This window comes from Salmo salar, chromosome 05 (assembly GCF_965601325.2).
Source record: "Salmo salar chromosome 05, fSalSal1, whole genome shotgun sequence".
Taxonomy (NCBI): Eukaryota; Metazoa; Chordata; class Actinopteri; order Salmoniformes; family Salmonidae; genus Salmo; species Salmo salar.
The window spans coordinates 412,923-427,410 of NC_138295.1; the positions used below are offsets into that span (position 1 = coordinate 412,923).

Consider the following 14,488-nt stretch of genomic DNA (forward strand, 5'->3'; position numbering starts at 1 on the left):
TAAGCCACTGCTTTCTCTCTCTCACCTCTGGAGCAACAAAGTTAGCTGTGTAACATGGTGTTAGTAGCAGTCCGTTTCCTCCTCTCAGCTGCTTGGAGAAACCAAAATCACAGATCCTGATAGAATCAGGGTTCCCACTGTCGTCCATATAGAGGATGTTACTGGGCTTTAAGTCCCTATGGACAACCTAGAAGAAAGAGGGAGAGGAAAGAGAGGGAGGAAGACAAAGGAGAGAGGGGGGAAGAGGAGAGAGAGAGAGAAGAGGAGCGAGAGAGGGAAGAGGAGCGAGAGAGAGGGAAGAGAGGGAAGAGGGGAAGGAGAAGAGAGGGAGGCGAGAGTTGAAGGAGGAGAGAGAGAGAGAGAGAAGAGGAGAGAGAGAGGGAAGGAGAAGAGAGGGAGGCGAGAGTTGAAGGAGGAGCAGAAAGAGAGGGTGGGAGAGAGAGAGGAGAAACAGGAAGGAGGATGGATAGAGGGAGGAGGAGGGATAGAGGGAGGAGGAAGGGAGTGAGAGGGAGAATGAAAGGAGGTAGAGAGGAAGAGGGAGGGAGAGAGGACGGAAGGGAGGAGTGAGAGAGATGTTAGACAAAAGTTTTTGAAAAAAACACCCACTGGGTCAGTCTCACCCCAGTCTACAGTGTGTTACACGTGTGTAGATGTGTGTTTCTTCATACTGTGTTTCAGTCTTACCCCTTGACAGTGCAGGTAGTGGACAGTCTTGGTAATAGTGTAGAGAACAGAGCTTGCTTCTCTCTCTGAGAAGAACTTCTGTCTGAGGATCTTATCCAGTAACTCTCCTCCCTTCATCAGTTCTGTTACCACATACACATACCTGCCCTCATCATACACCTAACACACACACACACACACACACACACACACACACACACACACACACACACACACACACACACACACACACACACACACACACACACACACACACACACAGAGCTGTCAGTACAAACAGAATACATACAGACAGAAACCCAGTTTAGGGGTACGCTAACAGTTTAGGGGTACGCTAACAGTTTAGGGGTACGCTAACAGTTTAGGGGTACGCTAACAGTTTAGGGGTACGCTAACAGTTTAGGGGTACGCTAACAGTTTAGGGGTACGCTAACAGTTTAGGGGTACGCTAACAGTTTAGGGGTACGCTAACAGTTTGGCAATTAGTATTAGCATTTCAGACACTTCCATTTTCTCAAAACTAAGACCGTCGCCAAAACAAAAACAGTTCTACGGAGTTGTTCTGCGGAGTTGTTCTGCGGAGTTGTTCTGCGGAGTTGTTCTGCGGAGTTGTTCTGCGGAGTTGTTCTGCGGAGTTGTTCTGCGGAGTTGTTCTGCGGAGCTGTTTGAGGAAGGATCTTAACTAGTTGTTTACAGACACTTCCCACCCCTTGGCTGCAACCCTTCTAATTTTGTGTACCTTGCGCGAACAACCCCATGTGGAATTCCTGGTTTCTAGCAGCACTTGGAACTGCTGATCTGCTGTCAAGAACACTGAGTTCCTCTCAGCCTAGTCTGCCCTTCAGTCCCTAGACTTATTGGCGCTGCCGGAGACATGATCACCCCAGAGAACACCGCTAGTCCAGCTGCTCTCTCTTCATCGGACTCTGTAGTCCGAGAGCATCTGGTCTTCACGGTGGAGGCGCAGGGCTGCTCATTTCTCCTAACTGGAGATTTTCTCTTTTCTCACCTGTCTATCTCCTCATTTGAATTTCATGCTGTCACTGTCAATTGTCCACTCAAGCTTAACATTGTTGGCATCTATCGCCTACCAGGTGCCCTTGGAGAGTTCCTCAATGAGCTTGACACCTTGGCGAGTTCCTCAATGAGCTTGACACCTTGATAAACTCATTTCCTGACGATGGCTCACCGCTCTTCGTACTTGGAGACTTCAACCTCCCGACATCTGCCTTTGATTTATTTATTTCCACTCCTTGCCTCTTTTGACATCACCTTTTCCCAATCCCCTCCAACTCACAAGGCAGGCAATACGCTTGACCTCATCTTTACTAGGCTGCTCACCTACTAATCTCACTGTAACCCCCCTCCAGGTCTCTGTTCTCCTACTAATCTCACTGTAACCCCCCTCCAGGTCTCTGTTCTCCTACTAATCTCACTGTAACCCCCCTCCAGGTCTCTGTTCTCCTACTAATCTCACTGTAACCCCCCTCCAGGTCTCTGTTCTCCTAATAATCTCACTGTAACCCCCCTCCAGGTCTGTTCTCCTACTAATCTCACTGTAACCCCCCTCCAGGTCTCTGTTCTCCTACTAATCTCACTGTAACCCCCCTCCAGGTCTGTTCTCCTACTAATCTCACTGTAACCCCCCTCCAGGTCTCTGTTCTCCTACTAATCTCACTGTAACCCCCCTCCAGGTCTCTGTTCTCCTACTAATCTCACTGTAACCCCCCTCCAGGTCTCTGTTCTCCTACTAATCTCACTGTAACCCCCCCCTCCAGGTCTGTTCTCCTACTAATCTCACTGTAACCCCCCTCCAGGTCTCTGTTCTCCTACTAATCTCACTGTAACCCCCCTCCAGGTCTCTGTTCTCCTACTAATCTCACTGTAACCCCCCTCCAGATCTCTGTTCTCCTACTAATCTCACTGTAACCCCCCTCCAGATCTCTGTTCTCCTACTAATCTCACTGTAACCCCCCTCCAGGTCTGTTCTCCTACTAATCTCACTGTAACCCCCCTCCAGGTCTCTGTTCTCCTACTAATCTCACTGTAACCCCCCTCCAGGTCTCTGTTCTCCTACTAATCTCACTGTAACCCCCCTCCAGGTCTGTTCTCCTACTAATCTCACTGTAACCCCCCTCCAGGTCTCTGTTCTCCTACTAATCTCACTGTAACCCCCCTCCAGGTCTCTGTTCTCCTACTAATCTCACTGTAACCCCCCTCCAGGTCTGTTCTCCTACTAATCTCACTGTAACCCCCCTCCAGGTCTCTGTTCTCCTACTAATCTCACTGTAACCCCCCTCCAGGTCTCCCTCTCCTACTAATCTCACTGTAACCCCCCTCCAGGTCTGTGTTCTCCTACTAATTTCACTGTAACCCCCCTCCAGATCTCTGTTCTCCTACTAATCTCACTGTAACCCCCCTCCAGGTCTCTGATCTGCTACTAATCTCACTGCAACCCCCCTCCAGGTCTGTTCTCCTACTAATCTCACTGTAACCCCCCTCCAGGTCTCTGTTCTCCTACTAATCTCACTGTAACCCCCCTCCAGGTCTCTGTTCTCCTACTAATCTCACTGTAACCCCCCTCCAGGTCTCTGTTCTCCTACTAATCTCACTGTAACCCCCCTCCAGGTCTGTTCTCCTACTAATCTCACTGCAACCCCCCTCCAGGTCTCTGTTCTCCTACTAATCTCACTGTAACCCCCCTCCAGGTCTCTGTTCTCCTACTAATCTCACTGTAACCCCCCTCCAGGTCTCTGTTCTCCTACTAATCTCACTGTAACCCCCCTCCAGGTCTCCCTCTCCTACTAATCTCACTGTAACCCCCCTCCAGGTCTGTGTTCTCCTACTAATTTCACTGTAACCCCCCTCCAGATCTCTGTTCTCCTACTAATCTCACTGTAACCCCCCTCCAGGTCTCTGATCTGCTACTAATCTCACTGCAACCCCCCTCCAGGTCTGTTCTCCTACTAATCTCACTGTAACCCCCCTCCAGGTCTCTGTTCTCCTACTAATCTCACTGTAACCCCCCTCCAGGTCTCTGTTCTCCTACTAATCTCACTGCAACCCCCCTCCAGGTCTCTGTTCTCCTACTAATCTCACTGTAACCCCCCTCCAGGTCTCTGTTCTCCTACTAATCTCACTGTAACCCCCCTCCAGGTCTCTGTTCTCCTACTAATCTCACTGTAACCCCCCCCTCCAGGTCTGTTCTCCTACTAATCTCACTCCAGAGACCACTCAGCCCCTACCCAGATGGTCTCTCTCTCTAACCACTCAGCACCTACCCAGATGGTCTCTCTCTCTAACCACTCAGCCCCTACCCAGATGGTCTCTCTATCCACTCAGCCCCTACCCAGATGGTCTCTCTCTCTAACCACTCAGCCCCTACCCAGATGGTCTCTCTCTCTCTCTAACCACTCAGCCCCTACCCAGATGGTCTCTCTCTCTAACCGCTCAGCCCCTACCCAGATGGTCTCTCTCTCTCTCTAACCGCTCAGCCCCTACCCAGATGGTCTCTCTCTCTAACCACTCAGCCCCTACCCAGATGGTCTCTCTCTCTAACCACTCAGCCCCTACCCAGATGGTCTCTCTCTCTCTCTAACCACTCAGCCCCTACCCAGATGGTCTCTCTCTCTCTCTAACCACTCAGCCCCTACCCAGATGGTCTCTCTCTCTCTCTAACCACTCAGCCCCTACCCAGATGGTCTCTCTCTCTAACCACTCAGCCCCTACCCAGATGGTCTCTCTCTCTAACCGCTCAGCCCCTACCCAGATGGTCTCTCTCTCTCTCTAACCGCTCAGCCCCTACCCAGATGGTCTCTCTCTCTCTCTAACCGCTCAGCCCCTACCCAGATGGTCTCTCTCTCTCTCTAACCACTCAGCCCCTACCCAGATGGTCTCTCTAACCACTCAGCCCCTACCCAGATGGTCTCTCTCTCTAACCACTCAGCCCCTACCCAGATGGTCTCTCTAACCACTCAGCCCCTACCCAGATGGTCTCTCTCTCTAACCACTCAGCCCCTACCCAGATGGTCTCTCTCTCTAACCACTCAGCCCCTACCCAGATGGTCTCTCTCTCTAACCACTCAGCCCCTACCCAGATGGTCTCTCTCTCTCTAACCACTCAGCCCCTACCCAGATGGTCTCTCTCTCTCTAACCACTCAGCCCCTACCCAGATGGTCTCTCTCTCTCTAACCACTCAGCCCCTACCCAGATGGTCTCTCTCTCTCTAACCACTCAGCCCCTACCCAGATGGTCTCTCTCTCTAACCACTCAGCCCCTACCCAGATGGTCTCTCTCTCTAACCACTCAGCCCCTACCCAGATGGTCTCTCTAACCACTCAGCCCCTACCCAGATGGTCTCTCTCTCTCTAACCACTCAGCCCCTACCCAGATGGTCTCTCTCTCTAACCACTCAGCCCCTACCCAGATGGTCTCTCTCTCTCTAACCACTCAGCCCCTACCCAGATGGTCTCTCTCTCTAACCACTCAGCCCCTACACAGATGGTCTCTCTCTCTCTAACCACTCAGCCCCTACCCAGATGGTCTCTCTAACCACTCAGCCCCTACCCAGATGGTCTCTCTCTCTAACCACTCAGCCCCTACCCAGATGGTCTCTCTCTCTCTCTAACCACTCAGCCCCTACCCAGATGGTCTCTCTCTCTAACCACTCAGCCCCTACCCAGATGGTCTCTCTCTCTAACCACTCAGCCCCTACCCAGATGGTCTCTCTCTCTAACCACTCAGCCCCTACCCAGATGGTCTCTCTCTCTAACCACTCAGCCCCTACCCAGATGGTCTCTCTCTCTAACCACTCAGCCCCTACCCAGATGGTCTCTCTCTCTCTATCCACTCAGCCCCTACCCAGATGGTCTCTCTCTCTCTAACCGCTCATCCCCTACCCAGATGGTCTCTCTCTCTCTAACCACTCAGCCCCTACCCAGATGGTCTCTCTCTCTAACCACTCAGCCCCTACCCAGATGGTCTCTCTCTCTAACCGCTCAGCCCCTACCCAGATGGTCTCTCTCTCTAACCACTCAGCCCCTACCCAGATGGTCTCTCTCTCTAACCACTCAGCCCCTACCCAGATGGTCTCTCTCTCTAACCACTCAGCCCCTACCCAGATGGTCTCTCTCTCTAACCACTCAGCCCCTACCCAGATGGTCTCTCTCTCTAACCACTCAGCCCCTACCCAGATGGTCTCTCTAACCGCTCAGCCCCTACCCAGATGGTCTCTCTAACCACTCAGCCCCTACCCAGATGGTCTCTCTAACCACTCAGCCCCTACCCAGATGGTCTCTCTAACCACTCAGCCCCTACCCAGATGGTCTCTCTCTCTAACCACTCAGCCCCTACCCAGATGGTCTCTCTCTCTAACCGCTCAGCCCCTACCCAGATGGTCTCTCTCTCTAACCACTCAGCCCCTACCCAGATGGTCTCTCTCTCTCTCTAACCACTCAGCCCCTACCCAGATGGTCTCTCTCTCTCTCTAACCACTCAGCCCCTACCCAGATGGTCTCTCTCTCTCTCTAACCACTCAGCCCCTACCCAGATGGTCTCTCTCTCTAACCACTCAGCCCCTACCCAGATGGTCTCTCTCTCTAACCGCTCAGCCCCTACCCAGATGGTCTCTCTCTCTAACCACTCAGCCCCTACCCAGATGGTCTCTCTCTCTAACCACTCAGCCCCTACCCAGATGGTCTCTCTAACCGCTCAGCCCCTACCCAGATGGTCTCTCTAACCACTCAGCCCCTACCCAGATGGTCTCTCTAACCACTCAGTCCCTACCCAGATGGTCTCTCTCTCTCTAACCACTCAGCCCCTACCCAGATGGTCTCTCTCTCTAACCACTCAGCCCCTACCCAGATGGTCTCTCTCTCTCTAACCGCTCAGCCCCTACCCAGATGGTCTCTCTCTCTCTAACCACTCAGCCCCTACCCAGATGGTCTCTCTCTCTAACCACTCAGCCCCTACCCAGATGGTCTCTCTATCCACTCAGCCCCTACCCAGATGGTCTCTCTCTCTCTAACCACTCAGTCCCTACCCAGATGGTCTCTCTCTCTAACCGCTCAGCCCCTACCCAGATGGTCTCTCTCTCTAACCACTCAGCCCCTACCCAGATGGTCTCTCTCTCTCTCTATCCACTCAGCCCCTACCCAGATGGTCTCTCTAACCGCTCAGCCCCTACCCAGATGGTCTCTCTCTCTAACCACTCAGCCCCTACCCAGATGCTCTCTCTAACCACTCAGTCCCTACCCAGATGGTCTCTCTAACCGCTCAGCCCCTACCCAGATGGTCTCTCTCTCTAACCACTCAGCCCCTACCCAGATGGTCTCTCTCTCTAACCACTCAGCCCCTACCCAGCCCTCTCCTCTCTTTCTGCATCCTATGACACGCACTGTCCCCTTTCCTCCCGGCCGGCTCTTCCCTCCGCTCTGTGGCTGAGTGACTCATTGTGAGCTCACAGAACAGGGCTGCTGGCAGCGGAGTAAAAATGGAGGGAAACTAAACTTCAGGAGAACCTATGATCCTTTCACTCCCTCCTCTCTCCTCTCTACCTTCTGTTCCTCTGTATCCACAGCTAAAGCCACTTTCTACCACTACATTTCAAGCTTCTGCCTCTAACCCTAGGAAACTCTTTTCCACCTTCTCCTCCATCCTACACACCCTCCCTCTTTGCTTTAACGACATGCGCTCCTCATTCACTCAACCTATTGAGTCCGCTGGTCTCACTTACACAGAAATACCTGAACCTGCCCGCTCTCTCTCCAGATGACATCCTGGGACTAGTGAGGTCTGTCCGCCTGACAACCTGCCCGCTCTCTGACGGTAACAGTTTGGGGCTAACGGTAACGGCTTGGGGCTAACGGTAACGGCTTGGGGCTAACGGTAACAGCTTGGGGCTAACGGTAACAGCTTGGGGCTAGGCTAACGGTAACGGTTTGGGGCTAACGGTAACGGTTTGGGGCTAACGGTAACGGTTTGGGGCTAACGGTAACGGCTTGGGGCTAACGGTAACGGCTTGGGGCTAACGGTAACGGCTTGGGGCTAACGGTAACGGCTTGGGGCTAACGGTAACGGCTTGGGGCTAACGGTAACGGCTTGGGGCTAACGGTAACGGCTTGGGGCTAACGGTAACGGCTTGGGTACCGCTTGGGGCTAACGGTAACGGCTTGGGGCTAACGGTAACAGCTTGGGGCTAACGGTAACAGCTTGGGGCTAACGGTAACAGCTTGGGGCTAACGGTAACAGCTTGGGGCTAACGGTAACAGCTTGGGGCTAACGGTAACAGCTTGGGGCTAACGGTAACAGCTTGGGGCTAACGGTAACAGCTTGGGGCTAACGGTAACAGCTTGGGGCTAACGAGCTTGGGGCTAGGCTAACGGTAACAGTACTTACATCTTTGAGTGTGATGATGTTGGGGTGTTGTGCGTATCTCATCAGAATCTCAATCTCCTCCGATGGATCCCTCTTACCCTTATCTATTATCTAGAAAGACAGACATTCAGGTGAGTATCTAGTTAGAACAGGTTTAGTTGGATACTTTGACTTGACTTCGGTTACATTATTTTTTTCTACCCCTTTTTCTCCCTCATCACTGCAACTCCCCAGAGGGTTCAGGAGAGGCGAAGGTCGAGTCATGCATCCTCCGAAACATGACCCGCCAAACCGCGCTCCTTAACATCCACCCGCTTAACCCGGAAGCCAGCTGCACCAATGTGTCGGAGGAAACACCGTTCAACTGATGACCGAGGTCAGCCTGCAGGCGCCCGGCCCGCCACAAGGTGTCGCTAGAGCACGATGAGCCAAGTAAAGCCCGTCCGTCCGTCCGAACCCAGACAACGATGGGCCAATTGTGCGCCGCCCGATGTTGACTCCCGGTCACGGCCGGTTGTGACAGCCTGGGATCAAACCAGGGTCTGTAGTGACGCCTTAAGTACTGCGGTGCAGTGCCTTGCGCCACTCGGGAGGCCCTTAAGTTAATCTTTCTATATGAACTGTGTAGAGTTGCTAAATCTTCCCGGAAAGTGATGGGCATTTTGAACTATGGTGCAGCATCACAGTAGTGAGCAACAAGCCAGAATCCGACTGTGATGCTATGAGTTGTTCTCCTGCCCTCTGCTGGTTGATATGAGAACTGCTCCATAGACTCAGTGTAGTAATCACAGGTATCCTATTAATTTCTAATCAAATTTTGTCACAAGAGCCGAATACAACAAGTGTAGACCTTACCGTGAAATGCTTACTTACAAGCCCTTAACCAACAGTGCAGTTCAAGAAGAGTTAAGAAAATATTTACCAAATAAACTAAAGTAAAAAATAATACAATAAAATAACAATAACAAGGCTATATACAGGGGGTACCGGTACAGAGTCAATGTGGAGGCTATATACAGGGGGTACCGGTACAGAGTCAATGTGGAGGCTATATACAGGGGGTACCGGTACAGAGTCAATGTGGAGGCTATATACAGGGGGTACCGGTACAGAGTCAATGTGGAGGCTATATACAGGGGGTACCGGTACAGAGTCAATGTGGAGGCTATATACAGGGGGTACCGGTACAGAGTCAATGTGGAGGCTATATACAGGGGGTACCGGTACAGAGTCAATGTGGAGGCTATATACAGGGGGTACCGGTACAGAGTCAATGTGGAGGCTATATACAGGGGGTACCGGTACAGAGTCAATGTGGAGGCTATATACAGGGGGTACCGGTACAGAGTCAATGTGGAGGCTATATACAGGGGGTACCGGTACAGAGTCAATGTGCAGGCTATATACAGGGGGTACCGGTACAGAGTCAATGTGGAGGCTATATACAGGGGCTACCGGTACAGAGTCAATGTGGAGGCTATATACAGGGGGTACCGGTACAGAGTCAATGTGGAGGCTATATACAGGGGGTACCGGTACAGAGTCAATGTGGAGGCTATATACAGGGGGTACGTACAGAGTCAATGTGGAGGCTATATACAGGGGGTACCGGTACAGAGTCAATGTGGAGGCTATATACAGGGGGTACCGGTACAGAGTCAATGTGGAGGCTATATACAGGGGGTACCGGTACAGAGTCAATGTGGAGGCTATATACAGGGGGGTACAGAGTCAATGTGGAGGCTATATACAGGGGGTACCGGTACAGAGTCAATGTGGAGGCTATATACAGGGGGTACCGGTACAGAGTCAATGTGGAGGCTATATACAGGGGGTACCGGTACAGAGTCAATGTGGAGGCTATATACAGGGGGTACCGGTACAGAGTCAATGTGGAGGCTATATACAGGGGGTACCGGTACAGAGTCAATGTGGAGGCTATATACAGGGGGTACCGGTACAGAGTCAATGTGGAGGCTATATACAGGGGGTACCGGTACAGAGTCAATGTGGAGGCTATATACAGGGGGTACCGGTACAGAGTCAATGTGGAGGCTATATACAGGGGGTACCGGTACAGAGTCAATGTGGAGGCTATATACAGGGGGTACCGGTACAGAGTCAATGTGGAGGATATATACAGGGGGTACCGGTACAGAGTCAATGTGGAGGCTATATACAGGGGGTACCGGTACAGAGTCAATGTGGAGGCTATATACAGGGGGTACCGGTACAGAGTCAATGTGGAGGCTATATACAGGGGCTACCGGTACAGAGTCAATGTGGAGGCTATATACAGGGGGTACCGGTACAGAGTCAATGTGGAGGCTATATACAGGGGGTACCGGTACAGAGTCAATGTGGAGGCTATATACAGGGGCTACCGGTACAGAGTCAATGTGGAGGCTATATACAGGGGCTACCGGTACAGAGTCAATGTGGAGGCTATATACAGGGGGTACCGGTACAGAGTCAATGTGGAGGCTATATACAGGGGGTACCAGTACAGAGTCAATGTGGAGGCTATATACAGGGGGTACCGGTACAGAGTCAATGTGGAGGCTATATACAGGGGGTACCGGTACAGAGTCAATGTGGAGGCTATATACAGGGGGTACCGGTACAGAGTCAATGTGGAGGCTATATACAGGGGGTACCGGTACAGAGTCAATGTGGAGGCTATATACAGGGGGTACCGGTACAGAGTCAATGTGGAGGCTATATACAGGGGGTACCGGTACAGAGTCAATGTGGAGGCTATATACAGGGGGTACCGGTACAGAGTCAATGTGGAGGCTATATACAGGGGGTACCGGTACAGAGTCAATGTGGAGGCTATATACAGGGGGTACCGGTACAGAGTCAATGTGAAGGCTACATACAGGGGGTACCGGTACAGAGTCAATGTGGAGACTATATACAGGGGGTACCGGTACAGAGTCAATGTGGAGGCTACATACAGGGGGTACCGGTACAGAGTCAATGTGGAGGCTATATACAGGGGGTACCGGTACAGAGTCAATGTGGAGGCTATATACAGGGGGTACCGGTACAGAGTCAATGTGGAGGCTATATACAGGGGGTACCGGTACAGAGTCAATGTGGAGGCTATATACAGGGGGTACCGGTACAGAGTCAATGTGGAGGCTATATACAGGGGGTACCGGTACAGAGTCAATGTGGAGGCTATATACAGGGGGGTACCGGGACAGAGTCAATGTGGAGGCTATATACAGGGGGTACCGGTACAGAGTCAATGTGGAGGCTATATACAGGGGGTACCGGTACAGAGTCAATGTGGAGGCTATATACAGGGGGTACCGGTACAGAGTCAATGTGGAGGCTATATACAGGGGGTACCGGTACAGAGTCAATGTGGAGGCTATATACAGGGGGTACCGGTACAGAGTCAATGTGGAGGCTATATACAGGGGGGTACCGGTACAGAGTCAATGTGGAGGCTATATACAGGGGGTACCGGTACAGAGTCAATGTGGAGGCTATATACAGGGGGTACCGGTACAGAGTCAATGTGGAGGCTATATACAGGGGGTACCGGTACAGAGTCAATGTGGAGGCTATATACAGGGGGTACCGGTACAGAGTCAATGTGGAGGCTATATACAGGGGGTACCGGTACAGAGTCAATGTGGAGGCTATATACAGGGGGTACCGGTACAGAGTCAGTGTGGAGGCTATATACAGGGGGTACCGGTACAGAGTCAATGTGGAGGCTATATACAGGGGGTACCGGTACAGAGTCAATGTGGAGGCTATATACAGGGGGGTACCGGTACAGAGTCAATGTGGAGGCTATATACAGGGGGTACCGGTACAGAGTCAATGTGGAGGCTATATACAGGGGGTACCGGTACAGAGTCAATGTGGAGGCTATATACAGGGGGTACCGGTACAGAGTCAATGTGGAGGCTATATACAGGGGGTACCGGTACAGAGTCAATGTGGAGGCTATATACAGGGGGTACCGGTACAGAGTCAATGTGGAGGCTATATACAGGGGGTACCGGTACAGAGTCAATGTGGAGGCTATATATACAGGGGGTACCGGTACAGAGTCAATGTGGAGGCTATATATACAGGGGGTACCGGTACAGAGTCAATGTGGAGGCTATATATACAGGGGGTACCGGTACAGAGTCAATGTGGAGGCTATATACAGGGGGTACCGGTACAGAGTCAATGTGGAGGCTATATACAGGGGGTACCGGTACAGAGTCAATGTGGAGGCTATATACAGGGGGTACCGGTACAGAGTCAATGTGGAGGCTATATACAGGGGGTACCGGTACAGAGTCAATGTGGAGGCTATATACAGGGGGTACCGGTACAGAGTCAATGTGGAGGCTATATACAGGGGGTACCGGTACAGAGTCAATGTGGAGGCTATATACAGGGGGTACCGGTACAGAGTCAATGTGGAGGCTATATACAGGGGGTACCGGTACAGAGTCAATGTGGAGGCTATATACAGGGGGTACCGGTACAGAGTCAATGTGGAGGCTATATACAGGGGGTACCGGTACAGAGTCAATGTGGAGGCTATATACAGGGGGTACCGGTACAGAGTCAATGTGGAGGCTATATACAGGGGGTACCGGTACAGAGTCAATGTGGAGGCTATATACAGGGGGTACCGGTACAGAGTCAATGTGGAGGCTATATACAGGGGGTACCGGTACAGAGTCAATGTGGAGGCTATATATACAGGGGGTACCGGTACAGAGTCAATGTGGAGGCTATATATACAGGGGGTACCGGTACAGAGTCAATGTGGAGGCTATATACAGGGGGTACCGGTACAGAGTCAATGTGGAGGCTATATACAGGGGGTACCGGTACAGAGTCAATGTGGAGGCTATATACAGGGGGTACCGGTACAGAGTCAATGTGGAGGCTATATACAGGGGGTACCGGTACAGAGTCAATGTGGAGGCTATATACAGGGGGGTACCGGTACAGAGTCAATGTGGAGGCTATATACAGGGGGTACCGGTACAGAGTCAATGTGGAGGCTATATACAGGGGGTACCGGTACAGAGTCAATGTGGAGGCTATATACAGGGGGTACCGGTACAGAGTCAATGTGCAGGCTATATACAGGGGGTACCGGTACAGAGTCAATGTGGAGGCTATATACAGGGGCTACCGGTACAGAGTCAATGTGGAGGCTATATACAGGGGGTACCGGTACAGAGTCAATGTGGAGGCTATATACAGGGGGTACCGGTACAGAGTCAATGTGGAGGCTATATACAGGGGGGTACAGAGTCAATGTGGAGGCTATATACAGGGGGTACCGGTACAGAGTCAATGTGGAGGCTATATACAGGGGGTACCGGTATAGAGTCAATGTGGAGGCTATATACAGGGGGTACCGGTACAGAGTCAATGTGGAGGCTATATACAGGGGGTACCGGTACAGAGTCAATGTGGAGGCTATATACAGGGGGTACCGGTACAGAGTCAATGTGGAGGCTATATACAGGGGGTACCGGTACAGAGTCAATGTGGAGGCTATATACAGGGGGTACCGGTACAGAGTCAATGTGGAGGCTATATACAGGGGGTACCGGTACAGAGTCAATGTGGAGGCTATATACAGGGGGTACCGGTACAGAGTCAATGTGGAGGCTATATACAGGGGGTACCGGTACAGAGTCAATGTGGAGGATATATACAGGGGGTACCGGTACAGAGTCAATGTGGAGGCTATATACAAGGGGGTACCGGTACAGAGTCAATGTGGAGGCTATATACAGGGGGTACCGGTACAGAGTCAATGTGGAGGCTATATACAGGGGCTACCGGTACAGAGTCAATGTGGAGGCTATATACAGGGGGTACCGGTACAGAGTCAATGTGGAGGCTATATACAGGGGGTACCGGTACAGAGTCAATGTGGAGGCTATATACAGGGGCTACCGGTACAGAGTCAATGTGGAGGCTATATACAGGGGCTACCGGTACAGAGTCAATGTGGAGGCTATATACAGGGGGTACCGGTACAGAGTCAATGTGGAGGCTATATACAGGGGGTACCAGTACAGAGTCAATGTGGAGGCTATATACAGGGGGTACCGGTACAGAGTCAATGTGGAGGCTATATACAGGGGGTACCGGTACAGAGTCAATGTGGAGGCTATATACAGGGGGTACCGGTACAGAGTCAATGTGGAGGCTATATACAGGGGGTACCGGTACAGAGTCAATGTGGAGGCTATATACAGGGGGTACCGGTACAGAGTCAATGTGGAGGCTATATACAGGGGGTACCGGTACAGAGTCAATGTGGAGGCTATATACAGGGGGTACCGGTACAGAGTCAATGTGGAGGCTATATACAGGGGGTACCGGTACAGAGTCAATGTGGAGGCTATATACAGGGGGTACCGGTACAGAGTCAAT

At 51.8% G+C, this 14,488-nt stretch overlaps 1 protein-coding gene across 1 annotated transcript in view; it reads right to left on the bottom strand.

Moving 5' to 3' along the window:
• Positions 1 to 14,488, bottom strand: part of rps6kal (ribosomal protein S6 kinase a, like) — an 85,756-nt gene that overhangs the window by 6,164 nt on the left and 65,104 nt on the right. The window contains exons 15-17 of the mRNA XM_045717794.2: positions 8,084 to 8,173; positions 688 to 846; positions 26 to 187 (exon numbers count right to left, since the gene is read on the bottom strand). Coding sequence (XP_045573750.1) covers positions 26 to 187; positions 688 to 846; positions 8,084 to 8,173 — 411 coding nt within the window. The remainder of the gene's footprint in view (positions 1 to 25; positions 188 to 687; positions 847 to 8,083; positions 8,174 to 14,488) is intronic.